General features: G+C 42.2%; 1 protein-coding gene across 1 annotated transcript; it reads right to left on the bottom strand.

Moving 5' to 3' along the window:
- Window positions 1-11043: 11043 nt before the first annotated feature.
- Window positions 11044-25290, bottom strand: LOC124115350 (uncharacterized protein YBL113C-like). Its single transcript, XM_048381006.1, has 8 exons — window positions 25147-25290; window positions 20430-20498; window positions 18859-19039; window positions 16916-17064; window positions 15984-16167; window positions 13892-13992; window positions 12744-12930; window positions 11044-12112 (listed from the first exon to the last, which is right to left on the bottom strand). Exons 2-8 carry the CDS (start codon window positions 20485-20487, stop codon window positions 11863-11865), a joined length of 1110 nt encoding a protein of 369 aa, XP_048236963.1. The 5' UTR covers window positions 20488-20498; window positions 25147-25290; the 3' UTR covers window positions 11044-11862.
- Between the last annotated feature and the right edge of the window lie 1793 nt (window positions 25291-27083).

Genomic DNA, 27083 nt, shown 5'->3' with positions numbered 1-27083 from the left:
GATTGTTTAAAATCAGTCCGTCAAAAAATGATGGATGTACTTTGCAAACATTTATAACTTGAATGACAAATGAATGCTATATGTTACACACCTGAGAAGATCTGGGTTACAACTAGTCTCAAGCAACCCATGCTTGTCATAAGATACGACTAATGGGATCAGGTGCACGTGCTCATGATCACTTGATTGTCTGGTCCAGATTTGATTATTTACAGACCACCATAATAAGCTGGAATTTTGCTTTTAAAAAAAACCCAAAAATATGTTACACGGATCTATCATTGAAGAAGGGTCATGGCAGTCGATCAAAATCAGTATGTTCAACAAGATAATAAATTGTCATCATATCATTCATGTGCAGTCATTCAACCTCCCCAATCTACTGTTGTGTTTGTCTTGTGTTAATAGTCTTAAACATGTTTAAGTTACAATATTATTACAATGCACGTGAGTGGTACACTCGCTACAAAAACATGTGCATTGAAATTTTTTGTTGGCACTGAAATCAATCGGAACAAATTCAGGGATATTAACTTCACATTTCTCTAATTTTCTATCCAAACTCATCAACAAGTTGTTCTACTACTCCCCAACGAGTACACTATACACGCCTCTGTTTACGCCTAGGGAGAGCCGCATTATCATCAGTCAAGGTTTGTTGTGGCCTCTTGTTCGAAATGTTGCCACGTATAGGTTGGAGCGCAGTGGAAGCGAGGACCTTCATCTGTTAAAAGGCATGTTTAACAGCATAAACTGAGGGATTGTCATTTGAGCCTCCTTTGTGTTGATATTGTCCAAATTGTTCTTCTAGAGGGTCTTGGTTGACTCGGTTGGTGAACACAAATTCTGCACCTGCTGTGAGCATGAATCGCATACATTCCACAATGGAATTCACAGATATTTTTAGTCCTTTGAGAGTTTGATGACTGAGCATCATACGCGTACGCTTCCTTTGTGATAAGGTAAACTGCCCATGTCAAAGTCAAAGAAGTTTATTGTACAAAAGGCCACCGGCCCATATACAAGAAAGAGTTACGCATGTAGATACAATTACATTTGTTACACATTGGGATATACACGTTGTTTGATTAATTCATTTCTTTTGGCTAATGCATGCTTAATATAAAGAGAAAGATTTAATATATTTGATTCGTTCTTTGTCGTCAGCATAACTACAAAGGCGTTTATCGGTGACATTGCTATTAAATAATCTTTTATGTATTTCTTTCGGAGATCATTGTAAAATGGACAGACAAACACAACATGAATTTCATTTTCTATCTCTAGCTTACACAATGGACAGTTTCTTCCTTCATTTACAAATAGGTCTAGCAAACCAAGTCGATATTTAATTAACTGTTTTCCCATGTCGTCTCATGACACTATCCTCCCAGGCTTTGAAAAATTCCAAGAATTCATTGAGAAGATTATGCAGTCTGGGATCATTAATGCTTTGATACTCTTTCTTGTCACTGTTCCGGGCTATGATTCCTTCTTGCAAGCTCCGCGTGTTAAGACAATCAAAACAACGGTTCATGTGTCTGATAAGATTCACAGTTTCTTGGACTGGGTCCTCATATAGGTCCTCAAGAGCGTTTCCCACTGATCTACTAAATATTTGTGCAGCCAACTTTCATTGTTGAATATGGTGACAAGTCAATGTGATCTCTTGTAAGCTTGTAGGTTTTACAAAACAATTCATTTTCCACATGTTCTTCATATAAAATTTCAAAATATGAAGCCAACTAACATCACGGCCATCCTTCGACAGCTCTCTGGTCTTCTTGTGAGATCTAGAATTGGAAAAACAGATTCTTGTGGTTTTAATAAGATGAGGAACATCAGATATAAAGTAAATCTTCCTGTGTGGATGACTGTATTGATTCCATGTCCAGAAAAAAAAAATTCAATTCGGGCACTTCATGTAGGCTGAAAACACTTGCGGTTTGATGAAGCTCCATCACATGTAATAAACAGGGGCTTCAGTCCTATGGACCCGTGAAGATTCCGGGGTAGAATAGGTCTTCGGCAACCCATACTTGCCGTAAAAGGTGCTCATGATGTCAATCACTGGATCGTCTGGCCCAGACTCGATTATTTTACAGACTGCCGTCATATAGCTGGAATATTGCTGAGTGCGGCGTTAAACAACAATCCAACAAACAGTCCAATGCTTTCTAAATTTAGAACAGCTGTCTAAAGTATAGGATATAAATAGTCAGCTGTTATACCCCTCGTCGCAAAGGTTGCATATGGATACTTCAAATCTGTAATGATACCACGGATCATGAGGACCAACATGGTATTAGCCAGTTGTGGTTTGCCGCCAGTTATTGACTCCTCTAAACAGAGCAAATCGTTACCAGTCCTGTCTAAATCCACATATCCAACAAGTTCACCCGAGTGTTTGTCATATACGAGGCCCTCAGAAACCTTAACTTCATCCTGAAGTATGCCAAAGTACAATCTTACTTCAATGTCAAGCATTCTAAGTGACTTCGCTTCTTCCTTTAAATGTTTTGAATAGCTGGGATGAAAGCCAAGTGAACTTGGAAGGGCATGTGAATAATCATACAATGTCCTTTTGCTCGGTAAAGCGATGAATCCAGATATCCAGCGACTTCATAGGCCTTCTGATTCCTACTACGCATGTAAAGACACCATTTGATTACCATCGGATGCCATCGCTTTGCACGCTTGTCTTTAATTTTGTTGTATTTCATTTGTTGCTCCCAAAAAAGTCTCTGAATAGATGTCTCATCAGGGTAATCGTGCATTACTTCATTTAATTGCTGAAAATCAGAGTCGCTTGAAACACTTTAAAGGGGCTTTTACACAGGATGGCGACCTTCGTGCCTCCAGTGGGCGACCATAAAATTTGCCAGGTCGTCGTTGGAGGCTCAAAGGAGGCAGAATGGTTGTCTAGGTCGTTCCAAGGTGGTACACAGGAGGTTCAGACATCGCCATGGACGCCATGGTCGCCGTGAATTTTTGAACATGTTCAAAACAGTCGCACAAAGGTCGCCGAGGAGGTGGCTCAAAGGAGGCAGAAGGGAGGCATAAGCATTGCCCTTGTTGCAGAAGGAAGGCACAGTGGTCGCCCAATTGTCGCCAGGTAATTTTTCCCTTCAATCTGGGTGATGCTTCTGCCTCCCTTGTGCCTCCTTTGGGCGACCAACAGCGTGCAATGAACCATGACTCCATTCGGCGACCACGGTAACCATTGCGACACCATGTAACAGTAAGTGCTCGTGTTGTTCAGCGTCTGCAGGCTGAGGAGGTACTACAGGTAGCTCAAAGTCATCGTTCAATGCACGCTATTGATCGCCCAAAGGAGGCACAAGGGAGGCAGAAGCGTCGCCCCTGATTGACGGGAAAATATTTCAGCAGAACGCATCTGTTACCTGGTGACCATTGGGCGACCACTGTGCCTTCATTCTGCAACAGCGGCAATGCTTGAGCCTCCCTTCTGCCTCCTTTGAGCCACCTTTGAGCAATCAACCTCCTCGGCGACCTTTGTGCGACTGTTTTGTCTTACTGGGTTGTACACTCAGTCTTACAGTGGTGTACAGTAAGTCTTACTGGGTTGTACACTCAGTCTTACAGTGGTGTACAGTCAGTCTTACAGGGTTGTACACTCAGTCTTACAGTGGTGTACAGTTAGTCTTACAGGGTTGTACACTTAGTCTTACAGTGGTGTACAGGCAGTCTTACAGGGTTGTACACTTAGTCTTACATTGGTGTACAGTCAGTCTTACGGGGTTGTACACTCAGTCTTACAGTGGTGTACAGGCAGTCTAACAGGGTTGTACACTTAGTCTTACAGTGGTGTACAGGCAGTCTTACAGGGTTGTACACTCAGTCTTACAGTGGTGTACAGGCAGTCTTACAGGGTTGTACACTCAGTCTTACAGTGGTGTACAGGCAGTCTTACGGGGTTGTACACTCAGTCTTACATTGGTGTACAGTCAGTCTTACGGGGTTGTACACTCAGTCTTACAGTGGTGTACAGTTAGTCTTACAGGGTTGTACACTTAGTCTTACATTGGTGTACAGTCAGTCTTACGGGGTTGTACACTTAGTCTTACAGTGGTGTACAGGCAGTCTTACAGGGTTGTACACTCAGTCTTACAGTGGTGTACAGTCAGTCTTACAGGGTTGTACACTCAGTCTTACAGTGGTGTACAGTTAGTCTTACAGTGGTGTACAGTCAGTCTTACAGGGTTGTACACTTAGTCTTACAGTGGTGTACAGGCAGTCTTACGGGGTTGTACACTCAGTCTTACAGTGGTGTACAGGCAGTCTTACGGGGTTGTACACTCAGTCTTACAGTGGTGTACAGTCAGTCTTACGGGGTTGTACACTCAGTCTTACAGTGGTGTACAGTCAGTCTTACAGTGGTGTACAGTTAGTCTTACAGTGGTGTACAGGCAGTCTTACGGGGTTGTACACTCAGTCTTACAGTGGTGTACAGGCAGTCTTACGGGGTTGTACACTCAGTCTTACAGTGGTGTACAGGCAGTCTTACGGGGTTGTACACTCAGTCTTACAGCGGTGTACAGACAGTCTTACAGGGTTGTACACTCAGTCTTACAGTGGTGTACAGGCAGTCTTACAGTGGTGTACAGTTAGTCTTACAGTGGTGTACAGTCAGTCTTACGGGGTTGTACACTCAGTCTTACAGTGGTGTACAGGCAGTCTTACAGTGGTGTACAGGCAGTCTTACGGGGTTGTACACTCAGTCTTACATTGGTGTACAGTCAGTCTTACAGTAGTGTACAGTCAGTCTTACGGGGTTGTACACTCAGTCTTACATTGGTGTACAGTCAGTCTTACAGTGGTGTACAGGCAGTCTTACGGGGTTGTACACTCAGTCTTACATTGGTGTACAGTCAGTCTTACAGTGGTGTACACTCAGTCTTACAGTGGTGTACAGTCAGTCTTACGGGGTTGTACACTCAGTCTTACAGTGGTGACCAGTCAGTCTTACAGGGTTGTACACTCAGTCTTACATTGGTGTACAGTCAGTCTTACAGTGGTGTACACTCAGTCTTACAGTGGTGTACAGTCAGTCTTACAGGGTTGTACACTCAGTCTTACAGTGGTGTACAGTCAGTCTTACGGGGTTGTACACTCTGTTTTACAGTGGTGTACAGTCAGTCTTACAGTGGTGTACACTCAGTCTTACAGTGGTGTACAGTCAGTCTTACAGGGTTGTACACTCAGTCTTACAGTGATGTACAGTCAGTCTTACAGGGTTGTACACTCAGTCTTACAGTGGTGTACAGTCAGTCTTACGGGGTTGTACACTCATTCTTAAGGACGGTACAATCATTCTTAAGGACTGTACAGTCACTCTTACAGAGTTTTATAATCTGTCTTACAGGGTTGCACAGTCAATCTTAAGAAGTTGTACAGTCAGTCTTACAGTGGTGTACAATCAGTCTTACAGGGATGTACAGTCAGTCTTACAGGGTTGTACACTTAGTCTTACAGTGGTGTAGATTCACTCTTACAAGCGGTGTATAGTCAGCCTTAAGGGGTGTACAGTCAGCTTTACGGGGATGTACACTCACTCTTACGGGGTTGTACAGTCAGTCTTACATGGATGTACAGTCAGCCTTATATGGGTGTACAGTCAGTCTTAAGGGATGTACAGTCAGTCTTACAGAGATGTACAGTCAGTCTTACACGAGTGTACAGACAGTCTTACAGGGTTGTACAGTCAGTCTTACAGGAGTGTAAACTCAGTCTTACAGCGGTGTACACTCAGTCTTACACGAGTGTACAGACAATCTTACAGGGTTGTACAGTCAGTCTTAAGGGGTGTACAGTCAGTCTCAAGGGTTGTCCAGTCAGTTGGTGTAGGTTCATTCAACCGTAGAAGGTTACCGACAGTATTACCTGAGCGTACTGTCAGTCGTACATCAGTGATCAATCAGTTTTATAGTTATGTTTAAATTAATATGGATGTACAGTCAGCCTTACATGGGTGTACAGTCAGCCTTACAGGGATGTACAGTCAGTCTTACATGGGTGTACAGTCAGTCTTACAGAGTTGTACAGACAGTCTTGCATGGGTGTACAGTCAACCTTATATGGTGTACAGTCAGTCTTAAGGGGTGTACATACAGTCTTAAGGGTGTCCAGTCAGAAAAGAAAAAAATGAATATAAAGGATGCGCTTCTTTTAATTTTGATATTTTCATATTTTACGAGCGCACCTATGAGGCATGCGCATGCGCAGACATATTCCTCGTCCTAGAGTGATGGCACGAACTACTGACAACAATGCGATGGCGTGAAGTTGGATGGACATCGTTTGAATGTTTTTCGTAATCAACTGCTAATTCGGTAAAACATAACTCAGTCTTCAGATGCAAAGCCGCTATCCTCTGGATGCCGAGGTGTTTTTTTTCCGACGCACATTTTCCGAAGATCGGAAAAGTGAAGGTTGTGCGAAAATTGCGCTCACGCGGCACTGGATCTACCTCTGGCTAGAGAATTACGCAGAGGTGGAGAATATTAAATTTCCTATTAGATGGTGTACATTTAACTGCAAATATTAAACCGGTTTTAAAAAAGACACTTCTAAGTGTTGTCCGAGAATTTATTCTGCGTTGAAAAACAGTAAATTTCTCCGCTAATTATCGTACACCGATAAAAGTACTGTGCGACGATTATTTTCATTTAGAAGTTTTACGGAAACTGTGAGAGAACAAACTACTGCCTAATATCTGAACGACATGACTATATATCAAATGGAGTTATAATTATGCTTATGTATAACGACATACATTCAATGCCAAAAATAGCATGCCGTAAATGACGAAAACTGATTTTTCTCTATGACGACAAAGACGACAGAGAGGTAACACGCGTACAAAGGAAAGGGGGCATAACTCCGCTATGCTTAGCACTAGTTTATTGTAACTCAGGTCACTTGGTGAGAATTAGCTGTGGGTAAGGACATTATATTTTCGTGGTGTTTTGTTCACGAGGAACCAAAGTATTCTAACACAAATATCGATAATAAAACTGTTTAGTTATAACAAAAACATATAAGAAATTATGAAATCGTTCTTCATAAAAATGAGGTAATAGAATGGATGGCCCTATCTAGCCTATAACTTAGTCCTTAGATTCCAACATTCTCCTGATCGTGTAAGTGTAATTTGACTAATGTTGCACCATTATTGATGGAGCACTAGCCTTATCATCAAATGTAATATAATACACACACAAAACAACACCATTATATTTGACGTCATGGCTGGTGTTATGTCTTTGATAACGTCGGAGAAAGACGACACTGGTATTTTGATTAATACATATATCTCCCTTAATTTTTGTTCATGGTATGGAAAATTTCGATGTGTAAAACGGAATTTGACACTTTTTCGACACAACATAAAATGGCTGCTTTCACCAAGTAAATAATGTCTTGAATACTAGTATATAAACAATTAGATAGTTTATCGTGTATCTTAAGTGGACAAGACACGTACCTGTTTGGCATCAATTTATGTAATGAAATACCCAAAACAATATTTCAAAACAACCAAAATTATATTCAAAATTCGACATATATTTGTTCATTATTATGTTATTATTTCTCTTCATCTCGTCTCAGAAATACACACTAAAAGATGCAAAGAAAGCTCCATTGGTAGAATTATCAGGATAATCATATAAGGTTGAACCAACGGGGTACATGGCATGGGTTTTATTTTTATACTGTTTACAATTCCTGGAGAAATAAAGTAAACATTTTAATATCCTGTGATCACAATATTGAAAAAGGAATGAACCCATTGATATATATTGCAAAACGAGAGGATAAATTCGTAAATTGTTTGTGACTAACGCGCACCTGGCAAATTGTTAGATATCACTGTTCTGTGTATCAAACGACATTAAAAAAACAATTCCAAGACCAAGACAATTCTTTTTGAAATGTGTGTATATATGTTAACGAAAAATATTATCCATTTTATTAAAGTAATATATTCAGTTTTAGTTATAAAATAAAATTAAACGGTTATTCATGGACATTGGTTATATGAACTTATAATATTGACTATTACATATCCAAAGAAATAGGTACATGCTGCAGTTACATTTACACTTCATCTTGTAACACTTGTCCAAAGGAAAGAATTATCGTATTCGACACTATAAATTTCCCTATCAATTCTTATGTAAACAATGTTCAAACAAACAGGAGATTGTAAAAGGTTTGTCTACACATGTTGTGGCCTATATTTACGTATGATATTATTTTGAACATTGACAAATATCCAAAGTTAAATTAATTGTGTGAAAAAATTTATAATAGATATGCAAAATCTACATCATAACTGAAACTGTAACAGCATGATACAATGATCGTGTGCACTCTCATTCAAGGACCTTCATCTAAAAAACATTACCAAATATATACAACAATGTTGACGTATGACATCACTACTGGTGACCCAGTTTTACAAAATGGCGTTTTCACTGTCAACAGTACGCGGGACTTTCGTTGATTCAGGGATCGTATAAACATAAATGTGACATGTAAGTAATCAGAAACATTCTGACAATCTATGTACTGTTATTTGTTGTTATAATTATCATTGAAACCAACGGAAATAGTCAGAACTTCCGATAAATACCTTTGTCGTTGTGCGTGATTTTGTGTCAGTCATGGCGTCACATGTACACAGGACGGTAACTTTGACAATTTCTGTTGAGAATATCAAATCATTGCAATGTATCTATTTTAAATTCCCTAATTCTTCCTACGATTCTCTTCCCATGCATATTCTGAAAATGCCAATATCTTGAACGAATAGACGAATGGATAGCTCAAAATAGGAGAAAATGCTACACAGTGTAAAATCTGAATTTTGCTTTGTTTACATTTCAAACAAGTGCAGTTTTTCGAGCACAGCGTTCGTTTTCAAACCTAACTTATATTGCTTGATTTCATCCAGCCACTTTGTATTGGTGACAAAGACCATTGGTCATTTGATTCTGAAATGTATGAGGAATTCAAGGATATAGGTATGGCAGCTAAGTTTGAAATATACGTGATGTTACAGGCGCCTCATAACCGGTGTACTTGAAACGTGATTTTGTAAACACTATCCAATATGGCGGAAAGTTCACTTCGGCGTTCGTGTTTGTGTATTTTCCAAAACATTCGAAGCGATTCTACGGTTATCGGAGACGTCTTGGAATGATCATTGGTGATTTCATATAAGACAGATACCCGTGATCACTAATATGCTACTTTTGTAATTCATTTCTCCAAGTATATCCGAAAGTTAGATTTCAAAACATACTGTAAATAACGCCGTGAGTGGGGATTTAGTAATGTGTAAAAATAATGGCGACATTTACGATGTACTTAATATTTACAGAGGTCATCTTCAGTACTTTTGCTTGGCCTAAAATGCAAGTGGATGATATCACAGAACAGGGAATTTCCCACCTTATTCAAAACTGTGATGTGTATATGCGTGGGTGATGTATTATGAATTTTAGTCGACTTCAAAGTAAGAGTTGTAGAGGAGGGATATATATGTCCCTCTGGCATCCAGGGGGTTAATGATCAAACAACAGAGAGCAATCGAGCATGGTCACACACACACACACACACACACACACACATCCGACCTCGGACCATTCAACTTTCCGAACAGGTTAAGTTTGGTATTTCCCGCATATTCTCACAATCCTCACGTCGATTTTCTGTATTTTTTCTCCTGATACCGATTGTCACATCTCTGCTACTTTTGGATGCGATCTCTCAGCCACTGTGTTTATGTGCGTACCCCAGCTACATCTATGGGGAACAGCTAATCATAGACAGTTCCCTCTAAAAAAGAACATCGTCCAATATATGACGTCACATTGCGAGCGCGTATTAGAATCACCAGAAATGACGTCATGCAAGAACAATGGTTCATCGTGACATAATCCACGCTTCGTACATAGAGGTTATCACGCGAGTGTGTTTGGGGATGGTAAATATCCTGCATTAGGAATAAACATTGTATTTAGCTAGCCTTGGCGAGTTAAATAATTAACATAGTGTTTATTCCTAATACAGGATATTAACCATCTCCAAACACACAAGCGTGATAACCTCTTTATCATATAATGTCATTCTTTAATTTTGTGCTTCAAAATCGCTTTCCCTCTCTCACAAACATTATACCGAAACATTGCGAGTCTTCCTGGAATGCGCGCATTAATATTTATTACGTCACAGGGTAAGTGATGTGTCAGTCGGACAGTGACAGTAGCCAATATAATTCCAACAGAAATCTGTTTCTTATACAGTGGTGATACAACATATACGCAAAACAACAATTGTTTTTAATTGTCTTTCGCCAATCCATCGGTCTGTCCGCTAGAGTAACTGCCCTTTGTCAAAGGGAAGCCACTCTAACCCTAGTCTATTCAGACGTTGTTGACAGTCGGTCTGTCATGTCATAACGTTAAGAAGTGTAGTCAGATGTACACACAGCGACAATACGAAACAAGGTAACAATTCAGACATATTTCGACCAAATCCAAATATTTTAATTTGTGGAGGTTTCAAGCCGCAGAGGTCTACAAGCACAGATATCCCTACTGATCCCGCTTGGCTAGGCCTAGTGCCCTCGCAAAATTGTTTCAAAATTTGTATCTCCAAAGTTGCCAAAACTTATAAAATGCCTTAGCTACGTCACAGTCAGACACTGATTGTCAGTATATTAGACTTTTCTTTTGATAATGATAGCAATTATCCCTGTAGTTTATCCAGATTCCCGATGGTTAATTCTGACTCGATCGCCGAACGACGAGGGCGACGCCATGTTTGTTTATAAACAGTGAAAGTAGTCCCTACTTGACCTTTGATATTTGCATCTCTCTCCGCATATGACCCTTAACGGATATCGTTTTTATCCGTTGGCTTTATCCTGCCGAGACACTTACCCTTTATATGATAATTCATTGTACCTTGCTATATATCGCGTAGCTATGTTAAATACACAACACCGTAAGATTTTCAAAATGCATATTTTTTTATTCAAAGGCCACATTACATCTTTTCCTCAGTTGCTCTTTGATGGAATCTAAAAAAACTGTTGCCTTCCTGACAACTCATCCATAACAAGAACGCAGGCTCGGTGGGGGACGGACCCAAAAAACAAGTTAAAGCAACGAGTCCCCCATTTCCGTAAAACTGCAAGACCCGACCCCCTACAAAACGTCTCCCTTCGAAAACGAAAACACGAAAAAAAAGTGGGAATGTACCTGTAAATACTCCTAAATAATCTCAAGTGTTGACCTATATTGAAAATTATCCGAACTCCTAATATCTGTAAGGGACAAACTGTTTAAGATTCTGACCGGGGAGGTTGTGAGAGACGCGTTTGGGTTTAAAACGGCCACGAATCTCGGCTTGTTCCGGAATGACACGAGTGGTACCGAATAGAACACGAGTTATCCTGAAACATTCGTGACCAACTCGTGTTATTCCGGGACAAGCCGAATAGCGATTCATGCCCCACTCATGGTGATTTGTCTTAGCAAAAACGGGTATACCTAAATCAATTGTCACCTCGTTGCTTAATGGTTCACATATATTTCCCCTTATATTACATATATTTCAGATGCAATTTAAAGCACATCGGGACGTACAGAATTATACAGTATGATTGAACACATCTTGGGTATATTTCTTGATGCAAATCATATGTAAAATCAAAACTTTTTTTCTGAGGGACTGTTTGACAAACTTGAAATCGTACACGCATTCCGATTGGTTTGTCGTATTTTCGCACATAACATTCATCGATTAGGGGACGAGTCTTCTTGCAGTTTACGGTGGGGTGATCGGGGTGCAGGTGCCCGACGTTCCTAGACATTGTTTCTCTACGTTGTCCCAGATCAAGTTTCCGGCGCACGGCATGCTGTATTTTAAGCCGTTGGAGCAGGCGATGTAGCTGGAGCATGTGGAGCAGTGCTGGTAGTTGCCGTCGGTCTGGCCGGAGCAGGATGAGATGCAGGTCCCGGTTGTTCCTGATGCTACAGCTGTAGCAGGTGTTGTCTGGGACGTCGTCGTCGTCGCGCTTGAAAAAAGATAATTCCAATCAGTCAGAATTCAAATGATTATGTTAATCACAAATGCAATTTTCACGTACGGCATGCAGTAGAATCACGCGCGTTTGCGTGCGTGCGTGCGTGCGTGTCTGTGTGTGTCTCTGTGTGTATGTTTGTATGTGTGTCTGTGTGCATGCATGTCTGTATGTATGTCTGTGTCTGTGTGTGTCTCTGTGTGTGTATATGTATGTATGTATGTCTGTCTGTGTGTGTATGTATGTGTGTATGTGTCTGTGTCTGTGTGTGTCTCTCTGTGTGTGTATGTATGTATGTATGTATGTATGTATGTATGTATGTATGTATGTATGTATGTCTGTCTGTGTGTGTGTGTGTCTGTGTGTGTGTGTGTGTTTGTGTGTATATATGTGTGTGTCTGTGTCTGTGTGTGTCTCTGTGTCTGTGTGTGTGTCTCTGTGTGTGTGTGTATGTATGTATGTATGTATGTATGTATGTATGTATGTATGTATGTCTGTCTGTGTGTGTGTCTGTGTGTGTGTGTGTTTGTGTGTGTGTGTCTGTGTGTATGTCTGTGTGTGTGTGTGTGTGTATGTGTGTGTGTGTGTGTGTGTGTTAGACAGATAAGGCTGGAGTGAGACTTACTAGCAGATCGTATTACTTGGAATGTCGCAGTCGTCGATGGCGTCGTTGTGCCACAGGTTTCCGGGACATTTCACCAAAGTCATCCCACTGTTGAGACACTGGACATAATGGGTGCACGACCCACAGTACGGGTAACGCTCGTTGCTGACGGCAACGTTGTTGCAGCTGGAGAGGCAGACGTTAGAGGCTGGAAATACAAACCAAACATAGACATAGAAGCAAAACTGCTGAAGGTTAGGACAATCCTGCCCCTAACAAACACAATCCTATCCAACACAAACACAATCCTTCCCAACACAAACACAATCCACAAGCGGAAGGTCCGGGGTTAGATCACCGGCCGCGTCGTACCAAAAGACGTTAAAAGATGATACTTGTTGTTACCCTGTCTGGCGCTCGGCATTAAGGGGCTAAAACAAGGACTGGTCGGCTCGGAGTCAGTATACTGTGTCTGAGTGGGGTATTCATGTTAAACTCTGGCATGGTATCTCAGTGAGCTAGCACTATAAATCAGTCAGGACTAGTACAAGCAGCCACACACACACACACACGTGCATGCACGTCGCTATATAAGTGCAATAATCTTGGACGCGACGTTAAACCCCATTTCACCTCACCTCATCATACTGCGCGTCCAATGATATTATCTACATGGATCGGAAGGAGGTCTGAGAGGGATGCTGGGTTGATATGATCAATTGCTACTTCAAGATGATGTACGGAGATGCCTAGTGGTTAAAGCGTTCGCTCGTCAAGTCGGAGGGCGGGTTCGATTCCTCACATGGGTACAATGTGTTGGGCCTATTTTTGGTGTCTACCGCCGTGATATTGCTAAAAACATACTCACTGACTCACTGTTCCGTTAATTCAACCAGGTCAGAGAAATTATATGATACCGTTATTCGTTATGTCATACAGGTACCAAGCCCAAAGTATGTTTTTAAATTTATTAAATATGTCGTAATATTAAATTAAACTAAGTTTCATTTACCGTTTTATTTCACGCAGTGTCGGCGTTTGGACACACTTATTAATTGGGTTAGAGTAGTTTGAAAAGTCGAAATAACGAAATAACAAACGAAAAAGGATTACAATTGACCCCAAGCCTACCAAGACATGGAAGTGATTTAATCATATGTTGTACTTACGATTGGTCGTAAGAGAAGTCGTTGTTGGTGACGTAGTACGTGATGTTGTAGTCGCTGACGTCGTTGCAGAAGTTGTTGCTGACGTCGTTGGTGACGTAAGTCTGAAACATCAACTTTTCCATAAAACCCTTCTTAAAACAATATCCCGGGAGCCACAAAACTCTCAACAGCCAAACCTCGTTATTCCAAAGCCCCCTTTACCCGGAAACCCTTCATTCCGCACCGAGAGAGATTTTAATTTTTGTGCACAACAAAACACATGACATAATAAGGGTTCAAAATAAAAGCTTGTATATCCAGCCTTAACAGGACCATGAATCACATTAAATATATTTGTATTCATTGTGAATTAATAATAAAAATGTATGTTTAAATTTTTTTTAATAAAATAAATTTTAAAAAAACCCACGTACACATGCATGCACTTTGGCTCCTAACCTACGTACACATGCAGGAATTTTACCTCCAAACCCACGTACACATGCATGCACTTTGGCTCCAAACCCACGTACACAGGCAGGCACTTTGGTTCCAAACCTACGTACACATGCATGCACTTTGGCTCCAAACCTACGTACACATGCATGCACTTTGGCTCCAAACCCACGTACACATGCATGTACTTTGGCTCCAAACCCACGCATCCATGCATGCACTTTGGCTCCAAACCCACGTACACATGCATGCACTTTGGCTCCAAACCTACGTACACATGCAGGAATTTTACCTCCAAACCCACGTACACATGCATGCACTTTGGCTCCAAACCCACGTACACAGGCAGGCACTTTGGTTCCAAACCCACGTACACATGCATGTACTTTGGCTCCAAACCTACGTACACATGCATGCACTTTGGCTCCAAACCCACGTACACATGCATGTACTTTGGCTCCAAACCCACGCATCCATGCATGCACTTTGGCTCCAAACCCACGTACACATGCATGCACTTTGGCTCCAAACCCACGTACACATGCATGCACTTTGGCTCCAAACCCACGTACACATGCATGTACTTTGGCTCCAAACCCACGCATCCATGCATGCACTTTGGCTCCAAACCCACGTACACATGCATGCACTTTGGCTCCAAACCCACGCACACATGCATGCACTTTGGCTCCAAACCCACGTACACATGCATGCACTTTGGTTCCAAACCCACGTACACATGCATGCACTTTGGTTCCAAACCCACGTACACATGCATGCACTTTGGCTCCAAACCCACGTACACATGCATGCACTTTGGCTCCAAACCCACGTACACATGCATGCACTTTGGTTCCAAACCCACGTACACATGCATGCACTTTGGCTCCAAACCCACGCACACATGCATGCACTTTGGCTCCAAACCCACGTACCCATGCATGCACTCTGGTTCCAAACCCACGTACACATGCATGCACTTTGGCTCCAAACCCACGTACACATGCATGCACTTTGGTTCCAAACCCACGTACACATGCATGCACTTTGGTTCCAATCCCACCTACACATGCATGCACTTTGGCTCCAAACCCACGTACACATGCATTCGCTTTGGCTCCAAACCTACGTACACATGCATGCACTTTGGCTCAAAACCCACGTACACATGCAGGCACTTTGGCTCAAAACCAACGCACACATGCAGGCACTTTGGCTCAAAACCCACGTACACTTGCAGGCACTTTGGCTCCAAACCAACGCACACATGCAGGCACTTTGGCTCAAAACCCACGTACACATGCAGACACTTTGGCTCCAAACCCACGCACATATGCATGCACTTTGGCTCATAACTCATGCACACATGCATTTTCTTTGGATCCAAACCCCCTGCACACATGCATGCACTTTGGCTCCAAACCCACGCATCAAACCCACGCATCCATGCATGCACTTTGGCTCCAAACCTACGCACACATGCATGCACTTTGGCTCCAAACCTACGTACACATGCATGCACTTTGGCTCCAAACCCACGCGTCAAACCCACGCATCCATGCATGCACTTTGGCTCCAAACCCACGCACATATGCATGCACTTTGGCTCCAAACCCACGCACACATGCACGCAGTCTTACGAATTCATGTAACTTACGTGCAACCGGCATTCGCGGGAAAGTCACATTCGTCGTTGGCGTCGTTGTGGTGGAGTGAGGAGGGACAGGCGGTGATGGTTATCCCCCCAGGCAGACACTGTACATATAGGTTGCAGTTGGTGCAATGCGGGTACCTCTCACTGGAGGCTGGGATCCCCACACACGATGACACGCATGTCCCCTCTGTAAATACATAGAGTGAGTGAGTGAGTTTGGTTTAACGCCGCTTTTAACAGTATTCCAGTTTTATCACGGCGTGTCAGCTTAATGTGGGAGGAAAGCCCGAAGTGATGCAGGTCTCAGACGTTTACCACTTCGGTGAAACCCACGAGCACGGGTATGGTGCTGACAAACCTAGAAACATGATCTTTGCGAACAGGGATTCGAACCCACAATCATAGGCGCCTGGTGCGTCCAAGGGACGAAACTCTGCATAGCGAATTGGCGCCTTACACGACTGGGCCACCCGTGCCTCTTACAAGTGAACGGAATTAGCCCTGCCGTTATTATGGTACAGTAAACTACGGTTATAACGAACACGCTTATAACGAACTGACGGATATAACGAACTACTTTTTTGGTCCCGATAATTAGCTGTATTATGCTGTATATATGCTTATAACAAACTACGGTTATAACGAACTAAAATTAGTAGTCCCTTTGAGTTCGTTATAACCGTACTTTACTGTATTATGGTGGAGGTCCTATCGAACGGAGACGAGAGGAGGTTTCCATTGTAATTAAACGTGGACATCTTTACTTCGTAAAGCAAGTTGGGAATCTATTAATGAGCTGGCAAACCATTTTCCGGCCTTTAACCAGTGGTGGCCACATAGACATTCGTCCCAGCGTTATCATCAGGGGCGGAGGCACGATCCTCAATATATGCTGGTAGTATGATTTAACGCCTGATTATTTAACTTTTTTTTACCTGCCGGAGTCGTTAGCGATGTCGTTGTCTGTGAGGTCGTTGCTGAAGTTGTTGCAGATGTAGTGGCAGATGTAGTTGCAGATGTAGTGGCAGATGTAGTCGCAGATGTAGTGGCTGATGTAGTTGCGGATGTAGTCGCTGACGTTGTTCTTCAAGGAAAATTAGTAAGATTGTTAGATGCCTGATTGACGGATGTGATTGACAGACGAATGACTGCGAACATTGATTGTTAGATACCTGATTGACGACTGTGATTGACAGACGACTGACTGCAAACATTGATTGTTAGATACCTGATTGACGACTGTGATTGACAGACGACTGACTGCAAACATTGATTGTTAGATACCTGATTGACGACTGTGATTGACAGACGACTGACTGCAAACATTGATTGTTAGATACCTGATTGACGACTGTGATTGACAGACGACTGACTGCAAACATCGATTGTTAGATGCCTGATTGACGACTGTTATTGACAGACGACTGACTGCAAACATTGATTGTTAGATACCTGATTGACGACTGTGATTGACAGACGACTGACTGCAAACATTGATTGTTAGATCCCTGATTGACGACTGTGATTGACAGACGACTGACTGCAAACATTGATTGTTAGATACCTGATTGTCGACTGTGATTGACAGACGACTGACTGCAAACATTGATTGTTAGATACCTGATTGACGACTGTGATTGACAGACGACTGACTGCAAACATTGATTGTTAGATACCTGATTGACGACTGTGATTGACAGACGACTGACTGCAAACATTGATTGTTAGATGCCTGATTGACAACTGTGATTGACAGACGACTGACTGCAAACATTGATTGTTAGATGCCTGATTGACAACTGTGATTGACAGACGACAGACTGCAAACATTGATGCTAGACACCTGATTGACGACTGTGATTGACAGACGACTGACTGCAAACATTGATTGTTAGATGCCTGATTGACAACTGTGATTGACAGACGACAGACTGCATACAGTGATGCTAGACACCTGATTGACGACTGTGATTGACCGACTGCCTAAATACAACCATAGCTGAACATATGATTGACGATTATGATTGACTGAATACAGTGATCAACTCACACCCGATTGAGGACATCACGAAGGCCGAGAGCAATGTATGAGTTATATCTATGTTTAATAATTTGGATTCGTTTTTACCATTTCAAGATCAAAAGAAAGTATCCATTGTTTACATTGGTTGTGAATAGGGATAAATACGTTGGCTGAATGAAACCGAATTCATGTGAAAGCGATTGCACAAACACACCCGAAATACTTTTGGAAGTAGAAAACGGTTTGTCGTGAATTTGTATGAAACCATTGTTGAATGACAGTACGAAAGAAAGAGTACATGGGGTTTCACAGCGGACAGATTCGAAACTATCACAGGTCATAACAGCAAGCAAAATGCCAAGGTCACCAGCAGAACAGAGAGAGTGGTGTCTTTGAATGGTGTTGACGAGGTCAATGTTGTATCGAGTTCAGCGACTGACCATTGCCAGACTTCGTCAGCGATTCCACCAGACTTCGCAAACAAGGGACATTCCACAAAGTGGCTGACCACGTGAGACCACCACACATGAGGCCGTCATTTGCGCACGTTGCATCTGCGCGACCGCTTCCTCGCGGTGACGTCATCGACATTTGCCCCCGCATCAGCGGATACACAGTATCAAAGCGATGACGTCATGCATTCAAGAGATTCATCCTTGTGGGAGTCTGGTGCAGTGGTATTGCGAGGGATTTGTGATGAAAGGATCACACGTCCTGTTATCATAGGTGGATATTGGAACGCCACCGTTACAGCGACGTTAGTGATAGTGTTCCAGTGTCGGCGTGACGAGTGAGCGAGCGAACTCTTAAACCACTATGATACCCCCCCCCCCCCTTCACTCACACAATTCTTACCCGCAAACTGCATTTGCAACAGTATCACAGTTATTTTCAGCAGAGTTGAAATTCAGCGTTGCTGGACACTTCCTGCGTGATAAGCCAGCTGGTTCACATCTGATGTAGTAGGTGCAGTCGTCGCAGTCGGGGTAGCGGACGCCGTTAGTCGTTGATTTGCCGGCGCAACTTGTAATGCACTCTGAAAACAAAATGAGGTGAGGTGAAATGGGGTTTAACGTCACGTCCAAGATTATTGCACTTATATAGCGTCGTGCATGTACGTGTGTGTTTGTGTGGCTGCTTGTACTAGTCCGGACTGATGCCGATTTATAGTGCTAGCTCACTTGGATACCATGCCGCAGTTTAACATGAATACCCAACTCAGACACAGTATACTGACTCTGAGCCGGCCAGTCCTTGTTTTAGCCCCTTAATGCCGAGCGCTCGACAGGGTAACAACAAGTACCATCTTGTAACATCTTTTGGTATGACGCGGCCGGGGATCGAACCGCGGATCTTCCGCTCTCCGGGCGGACGCTCTACCACTAGACCACGGAGGCGGTCTACAGAAATGACCGAACAAAGTTATCGTGAGATAGGACTTTAGTGCACTCACGCCAATGTGTGTTTGTCCTGCTGTATACCTCACCAACTTTATTCCAACTGTATCATGGCGGCCGTTAATAATAGGGTCTGAATAAGTGTCCGTCCATCATAATAAACAGTAAACTACGGTTATAACGAACACGGTTATAACGACCTGACGGATATAACGAACTGAATATACTTAGTCCCGTCCATTTGTTGTATACACGCTATATATATATGCTTAAAACAAACTACGGTTATATCGAACTAAAATAAGTGGTCCCTTCGGCATAACCGTAGTTTACTGTAGATAAAACGTCAGCGTCAGAGAAGAACCTCTCTGCCGAAACACACTCCATTGTTTGCCATAGCGGTGACAATTGTATGAATGGATCATCGGAAATCAGTGATGACACCAGGTGTTCGCCAAAGACAAGCGTTCATCAGGCGTTCATTTAGTTTATTCCAACATAATCTCAATAGTTAGGCCGATAACGTGAAGAGTGGGGCTTCGGATTTCCAGAATTAATTACTAGCTCGCATTGATAATTGATAAGGATAGATATATCCGCACAGTATACTGACTCCGAGCCGACCAGTATTTGTTTTCGCCCCTTAATGCCGAGCGCCAGACAGGGTAACAACAAGTACCATCTTTTACGTCTGTTGGTATGGTGCGGCCGGGGATCGAACCCCGGACCTTCAGCTCTCCGGGCGGAGGCTCTACTATTAGACCACGGAGGCGGTCTCATTATCATAAAGACGTGGTATATCCAGGACTACCGCCTTCTGCCTCCCACACACAACATCCTTCACACGGACTACTTCCTCAACACGCTCTACGTCTTCACGTCATCGCCTACGCTATTCATGTCATCAACAATAACGTGACGCTATAGACAGCATAACAACCACGATCCACGATTACAGGTATCAAACATGTCTCTACTGTGCAGCCATCATGAACCAACTTCGAGTGTTAATACAACTGTTACACGTACCTGCATCAATCAATGTGGGCGATAACACCAGCAGAGCGAGGAGATGCGTGATAGTCATTCTTGTCGTTTCTGAAACACAAACATAGCCAACATATTATCAGCGTCATTGTTCAAGGATCACTGGGGCGTCGGGGTAGCCTAGTGGTTAAAGTGTTCGCTCGTAACGGGTTCGATTCCCCACATGGGTACAATGTGTGGACCCCATTGGCCGGTGCCCCCCCCGCCGTGATTTTGCTTTTAGTTAAACCTCACTCACTCACTCACTCACTCACTCACTCACTCACTCACTCACTCACACTCACTCACTCACTGGGGGCACGGGTGGCCCAGTCGTCTAAGGCGCCGCACTTCGCTGTGCAGAGTTGCGTCTCTTGGGCACGCCAGAAACCTATGATTCTGGGTTCGAATCCCGGTTCGCCCCGATTATGTTTCTAGGTTTGTCAGCACCATACCCGTGCTCGTGGGTTTCACCGAAGCGGTAAAGGTCTTAGACCTGCATCACTTCGGGCTTTCCTCCCACATTAAGCTGACATGCCGTGATATAACTGAAATAATGTTAAAAGCGGCGTTAAACCCAACTCACTCACTCACTCACTCACTCACTCAAGGATCACCTTGGGATCTGGCATCACTAGATCTGAGTATGTTGGCAATGTGATTATCAATGTATGCGGTCGTTTCCGCCTATGTCACACAGAGTGGATGGTTTCCGCCTATGTCACACAGAGTGGATGGTTTCCGCCTATGTCACACAGAGTGGATGGTTTCCGCCTATGTCACACAGAGCGGATGGTTTCCGCCTATGTCACACAGAGTGGATGGTTTCCCCCTATGTCACACAGAGTGGATGGTTTCCGCCTATGTTACACAGAGTGGATGGTTTCCCCCTATGTCACACAGAGTGGCTGGTTTCCGCCTATGTCACACAGAGCGGATGGTTTCCGCCTATGTCACACAGAGTGGATGGTTTCCGCCTATGTCACACAGAGTGGATGGTTTCCGCCTATGTCACACAGAGCGGATGGTTTCCGCCTATGTCACACAGAGCGGATGGTTTCCGCCTATGTCACACAGAGCGGATGGTTTCCGCATATGTCACACAGAGTGGATGGTTTCCGCCTATGTCACACAGAGTGGATGGTTTCCGCCTATGTCACACAGAGTGGCTGGTTTCCGCCTATGTCACACAGAGTGGATGGTTTCCGCCTATGTCACACAGAGTGGCTGGTTTCCGCCTATGTCACACAGAGTGGATGGTTTCCGCCTATGTCACACAGAGTGGATGTATTTTTTTATGAAACAGGAGAAATGGGCAACGACTTTTAAAAACATTGAAAAGCGCAAGACTGAAGGTGGTGGAAAAAATACCCTAAACTCTTGTCCGGACGCAACCTGTAGTTTACCCCCTACACATGCGATCCACTGAACTGCACTCTTGGAAGTTGAAAATGAGACATTTTATCTCTTATTATATGTGGGTGCGGTGTGGTAGCCTAGTGGTTAAAAGCGTTCGCTCGTCACGCTGAAGACCCGGGTTCGATTCCCCACTTGTGCGAAGCCAATGTCTGGTGTCCCCCCCGCCATGATATTGCTGGAAATTGTTAGAAGTGACGTAAAACTATACTCACTCACCTATTATCGGTGTGACTCGTTTAATAATGAAGCTGAGTATAAATAATACACCGATGCACTAATATTCAAGGCACGCCCACTAGGACAACCTCGGACAAACTCCAGCGCCTTTACCATTGAAGGTAACTTAAATATGTTCATTATTTACGCTTCCGCTACCAAACGATTCTGAAAATATGTTCATCACGTCTGTAAAAGATGTTGACGTGGTTTGAGGCTGTGTAAATGTGCATCGTTTGTCAGTGGATGTTGTTGCCAGGCAACATACCAACATCCTTAGAGCATTGAGAGACTATTGAAATAAAACCGTCCTCATGCAATCTTTGTAAACGAGTTTCACTACAAAACTAATGAGCAAATATACTGTTGACATTTCTGATATTGTAAAGTTTGTGTTTCTATTGATAAATACATTCAATTAATTCTAAAATATCAGTCATTCCATTTTGTTTATTTCAACAATACATATTTTATTTTTAAAGTTGGACATTAAATATTTATTCAAAGAAAATATCAGTACATCAGTATTGTACTCTTAATGTTGTATTTGATTAACTCAAATACAATTTCAGTTCTCCCATTGGTTTTACGCCGCTTTTAGCATTATTCCAGCAATATCGCGGCGGGGGACACCAGAAATGGGCTTCACACATTGTACCCATGTCGGGATTCGAACCCGGGTCTTCAGCGTGACAACGAACGCTTCAACGCTACCCGATCGCCCCCTCTCGCATTGATGGGAAAACAGTATAACCTACACCCTGGTGAACAGGTATATCAGCAACATTTTAGACGTTAAAATATTTCTACCAGTAATTATCAACTTCGTATCATAATGCTACTCACAGTTTGCTGAGGATCAAGTTTTATTTCAAAAAAATATCCAAGAAATAAATATCCCGGTAAGCAATGATTGGGTAACTCTTTCATTACCTCATATTCGAGAACGGACAGGCGTGTAGCAAGGGGAACAATGTGCAGGGTTTTTTTGAAAACCTGTGTGTGGGTGTATCGTGATAGAATCGTTGGACATCATTATCAGAGAGTACAACAACATTTGTCTACTGAGGATTGAAACAACCGAATGCACTTGTGACCAATCAGCGTCAGAGGCGTCGTTTGACGACCGTAGTTGCTGGGTCAACACAATGTCACGTTCCATATGTCGTCTTTGTCAACCACACAGAAGGAAGATAGGCCTCTGTTAATAGCACCATGACGTCATCAATTTGTTGCGTTTGCAACCACTACACATATTTCAGATTTTGTCGCTTTACCACATCAAAAGCCTTTTTGAAATCAATAAATGTAAAATAAAACTTACATTTCCTTTCGAGTGGTATGTCGCTATGAAATATTAATAAAATATTCTCAATATTTTGTGTCCCCGGCTTCATATTTCCTAGTTTCTACAATTTTCGTTAATCTATCGTAGGAATAGTACAAAAGCGCTTTCTCATAATACTAATACTTAGAAGCGACAAGCCTCTGCTATGTCCAGGGTCACTGTTACATAGGTGAGGTGAAATGGGGTTCAACGACGCGTCAAAGATTATTGCACTTATATAGCGCGTGTGTGTTTGTGTCGCTGCTTGTACTAGTCCGGTTTATAGTGCTAGCTCACTGAGATACCATGCTGCAGTTAAATATGAATACCCCATTCAGACACAGTATACTGACTCCGAGCCGACCAGTCCTTGTTTTAGCCCCTTAATGCCGAGCGCCAGACAGGGTAACAACAAGAACCATCTTTTAAAGTCTTTTGGTATGACGCGGCCGGGGATCGAACCACAGACCTTCCGCTCTCCGGGCGGACGCTCTACCACTAGACCACGGAGGCGGTCCCAAGTAACACCAGTACGCCATGACTTTAGATTACAGCCAGCAGCTTATATTTAGATAACCAATAATAAAAAATTGGAACCATAATGTTTTTTCACACTTTAACAGAGCTCCAGATAACTTGTTGAGCAATTGAGTTTTTACCCTAGGGTTCCTATTTTAATATTATTATTACATTTTTCTTTGGGTAACCAATATTTTTTCACTCATCTTTTCATTACTCTGTTGGGTTTTTCCCAAAATTAGTGAACATTTTAAGGTTTAAAAAAATGAAATATTGTTTTAGATGTATATGTTCTAAACATATAGGCTTGACTCGGAAATTAGCTCCTTTGCATGCTGAAAAAAGGTTCATTGGGTATTTACGCGTGCTGTTTTATACATTGATTTTTCATTTAATGCTTGCGTTTCTGTACACAAGTTATTCGAAAGTGACTGGGTTTTTAATATATTGGGGGATATTTTCCGCAAATACTCTGCTTATCTGTAGCTCGTGACTTTAATTAAGTTTATTTTACCGGTTTTTCAAGCGTCCGCGTGTGTGAATACACTTGACAAAATATCATCTTCTGTGTAAAGCAAATAGAGCCATCTCATGATCATCAACCACATCCCGAAACAATCACACATCCTTATTTTCACGTGGGTTTAATATCAATTTACAATACTACCCCATGACTTGGTGCATACATCATTAGTTTTTTTTATAATTTTTCATAAGTTATATTTTCACAACATTAAAAAGTGTCTGTATAATTATCAGCCTTGGATAACTCAATATATCTCAGATACTTTACCCCAGAAGAGAAAACTGGTTTTGATTTTCCCCTTTTTGATGACGTGCAGTCTAATGTCCGATCATTCAGATGTTCACTTTACTAGCTATTCTTTTAGTGTGTGTGTGTGCGTGCGCGCGTGCGTGCGTGCACGTGTGTGTGTGTGTGTGTGTGTTCCTTAACGCCGTACTCAATCTGAATGACGTCAATCTGTAATTAGTCAGACAATCCAGTGATTCATACAAAGAACACAGTCCACGCCGACTGGTTACCTACGACTGACTTGGTTAATGCAATTAATATCCCAATTGCGTGGATCTATATTCATGATGTCAATCACTGGATTGTCAGGTCCAGACTCGATTATTTACAGACCGCTGTCACATAGTTGGTATATTGCTGAGTGCGGCGTTAAACAACAAAGAAACAGACTAACATTAAATCTCAGAAAACATGCTTATGATTACCTTATTGTCACCGTAAGGAATGGATCAACTGTCGGAGACACAAGCTTCGATACCAACGACTTCAACCGTGTATTCCAACAACTGCAACCGTTTCGTAATGGCAATCACCAGATCACTGCAGCCGAGCGTCGTAATCTGCAGAATGACATTAACTATAAGACGGCTTGCTTTTATGCCAAGTGAATATATTCTGATGCTTATCGAAAATGTATCGGGTTGCCTACAGTCACAATTCAACATGATTCTACATTCTTGCTATCTGGGGCTAAATCGGGGAACAAGCGTCTAACCATTACAGTCACTCCTCGTTTGGCTTGAGGTGCTGGTTAGACGTGGGAACGTTTTCTTTATGAATATTGTTAAGACTGTTCAACTATACGGATATGTTCATTTGAGTCAGGCGAAGGTTGTGAAACAAAACTGATTCGTTACTTTTATGTTTAAAGCTCTTGATAAATTAGTAAAGAAAGGTTTAATTTTAGTTTTTTTAAATTCTGGGGATTTGGGTTTTAATTGCAAAAATAACGTTCTCGGTGTTACACGCTATATGGTCTGAACAATAATGCATTGTAGGTACAAAAGAAGCGGTATTTCGTCTACTTCAAAACCCAATTACTTTTAATTAACTTGACTTAACTTACTTAACTTAACAGAATAGCATGCATGAAATGAAAATCTCAAATGTATAAAAACAGCTCGCGTAAACACCCAATGAAGCTTTTTCAGCATGGGTACAAAGGAACGAATTTCCGAAAGACAATTACGAGCTAATTTACTTTCCGATTCAAGCCTATTTACTTAGAACACTTATATACATCTGGTACATTATTTATTTATTTATTTTTTAAAATCTTAGAATGTTTACTAATTTGGGGCAAAACCAAATGGAGTGATGGATAGATGAGTGAAAACAAATTGGTTACCCTATGAAAAAACTGGTAATATCCCAATTAAAATAGAAACCATACAGTAAAAACTTAATAGCTCAAAAGTTATCTGGAGCTCTGCTAAAAGTGTATGAATTGAGGCGCTGACTGAAGAACTGCTCTGTCTCAAACTAGCCCTATTTTCATTTTTCAATTTATTTGTCATTAGTTTGTATTTAAGAAACAAAGTTTGGTCTTCCCCTATGTGTAATAAATTATAGTTTTGCTCGTGAAGAGATCACCATTTTAATAAACATACAGTTATTGTGTAATACCAAAACGCCATTCGTGACCAACTCGTGTTATTCCGGGACAAGCCGAATAGCGACTCGTGCCCCTCTCATGGCCATTCTTACGACCGGGTTCCGTCTTAGCGCAAACGGGCATACCTGAAACAATTGTCATTACTCGTTGCGTAATGGTTCGCATATATTTCCACATATATTACATATATTTCAGATGCAATTTAAAGCACATCTGGACATCCGGAATTATACAGTATGATTGAACACATTTAACTGTGTCTTGGGTATATTTTTAGATGAAAGACATATGTAAAATCAAAAGTTATTTCTGAGGGATTCCGACGAAGAACTTGAAATCATACGCGCATTCTGATTGGACGAGTCTTCTTGCAGGTTACGGAAATGGGCGAGTGGTGACGAATGACCAAAACGCGTGCTTATGTACTCTCGGAACACGTTTCACGAACAAATATTGAAAGCTCTCGACATCCCATGGCTTATTCAGCGACATTGCGGGTGGAGATGATAGGTCACTGAGAGGAGCTTATGCACACTCGATGACCCCAGCAAACCTTGTTGCAAGGCTGACGTCACATGGCATTGTTTCGCCGATGGATCTTGCAACAAAATTCCACAAATTACGTCATCGGGTATTGTGACGTGTTTGTAAACTTTGAGGTGCAAGGCCCCGTTCCACAAGGCGATCGTACTGTAGCGCAACGACAGTCGTTAGTCAAAGTTAAAGTATAGATAAAGTGTGGATAAC

The sequence above is a fragment of the Haliotis rufescens genome, unplaced genomic scaffold (genome assembly GCF_023055435.1).
Source record: "Haliotis rufescens isolate VD_foot unplaced genomic scaffold, xgHalRufe1.0.p SCAF_34, whole genome shotgun sequence".
In the NCBI taxonomy this organism is placed as follows: domain Eukaryota; kingdom Metazoa; phylum Mollusca; class Gastropoda; order Lepetellida; family Haliotidae; genus Haliotis; species Haliotis rufescens.
The sequence above is the reverse complement of the archived record's forward strand: the minus strand, read 5'-3'. Positions and strand labels throughout refer to the sequence as shown.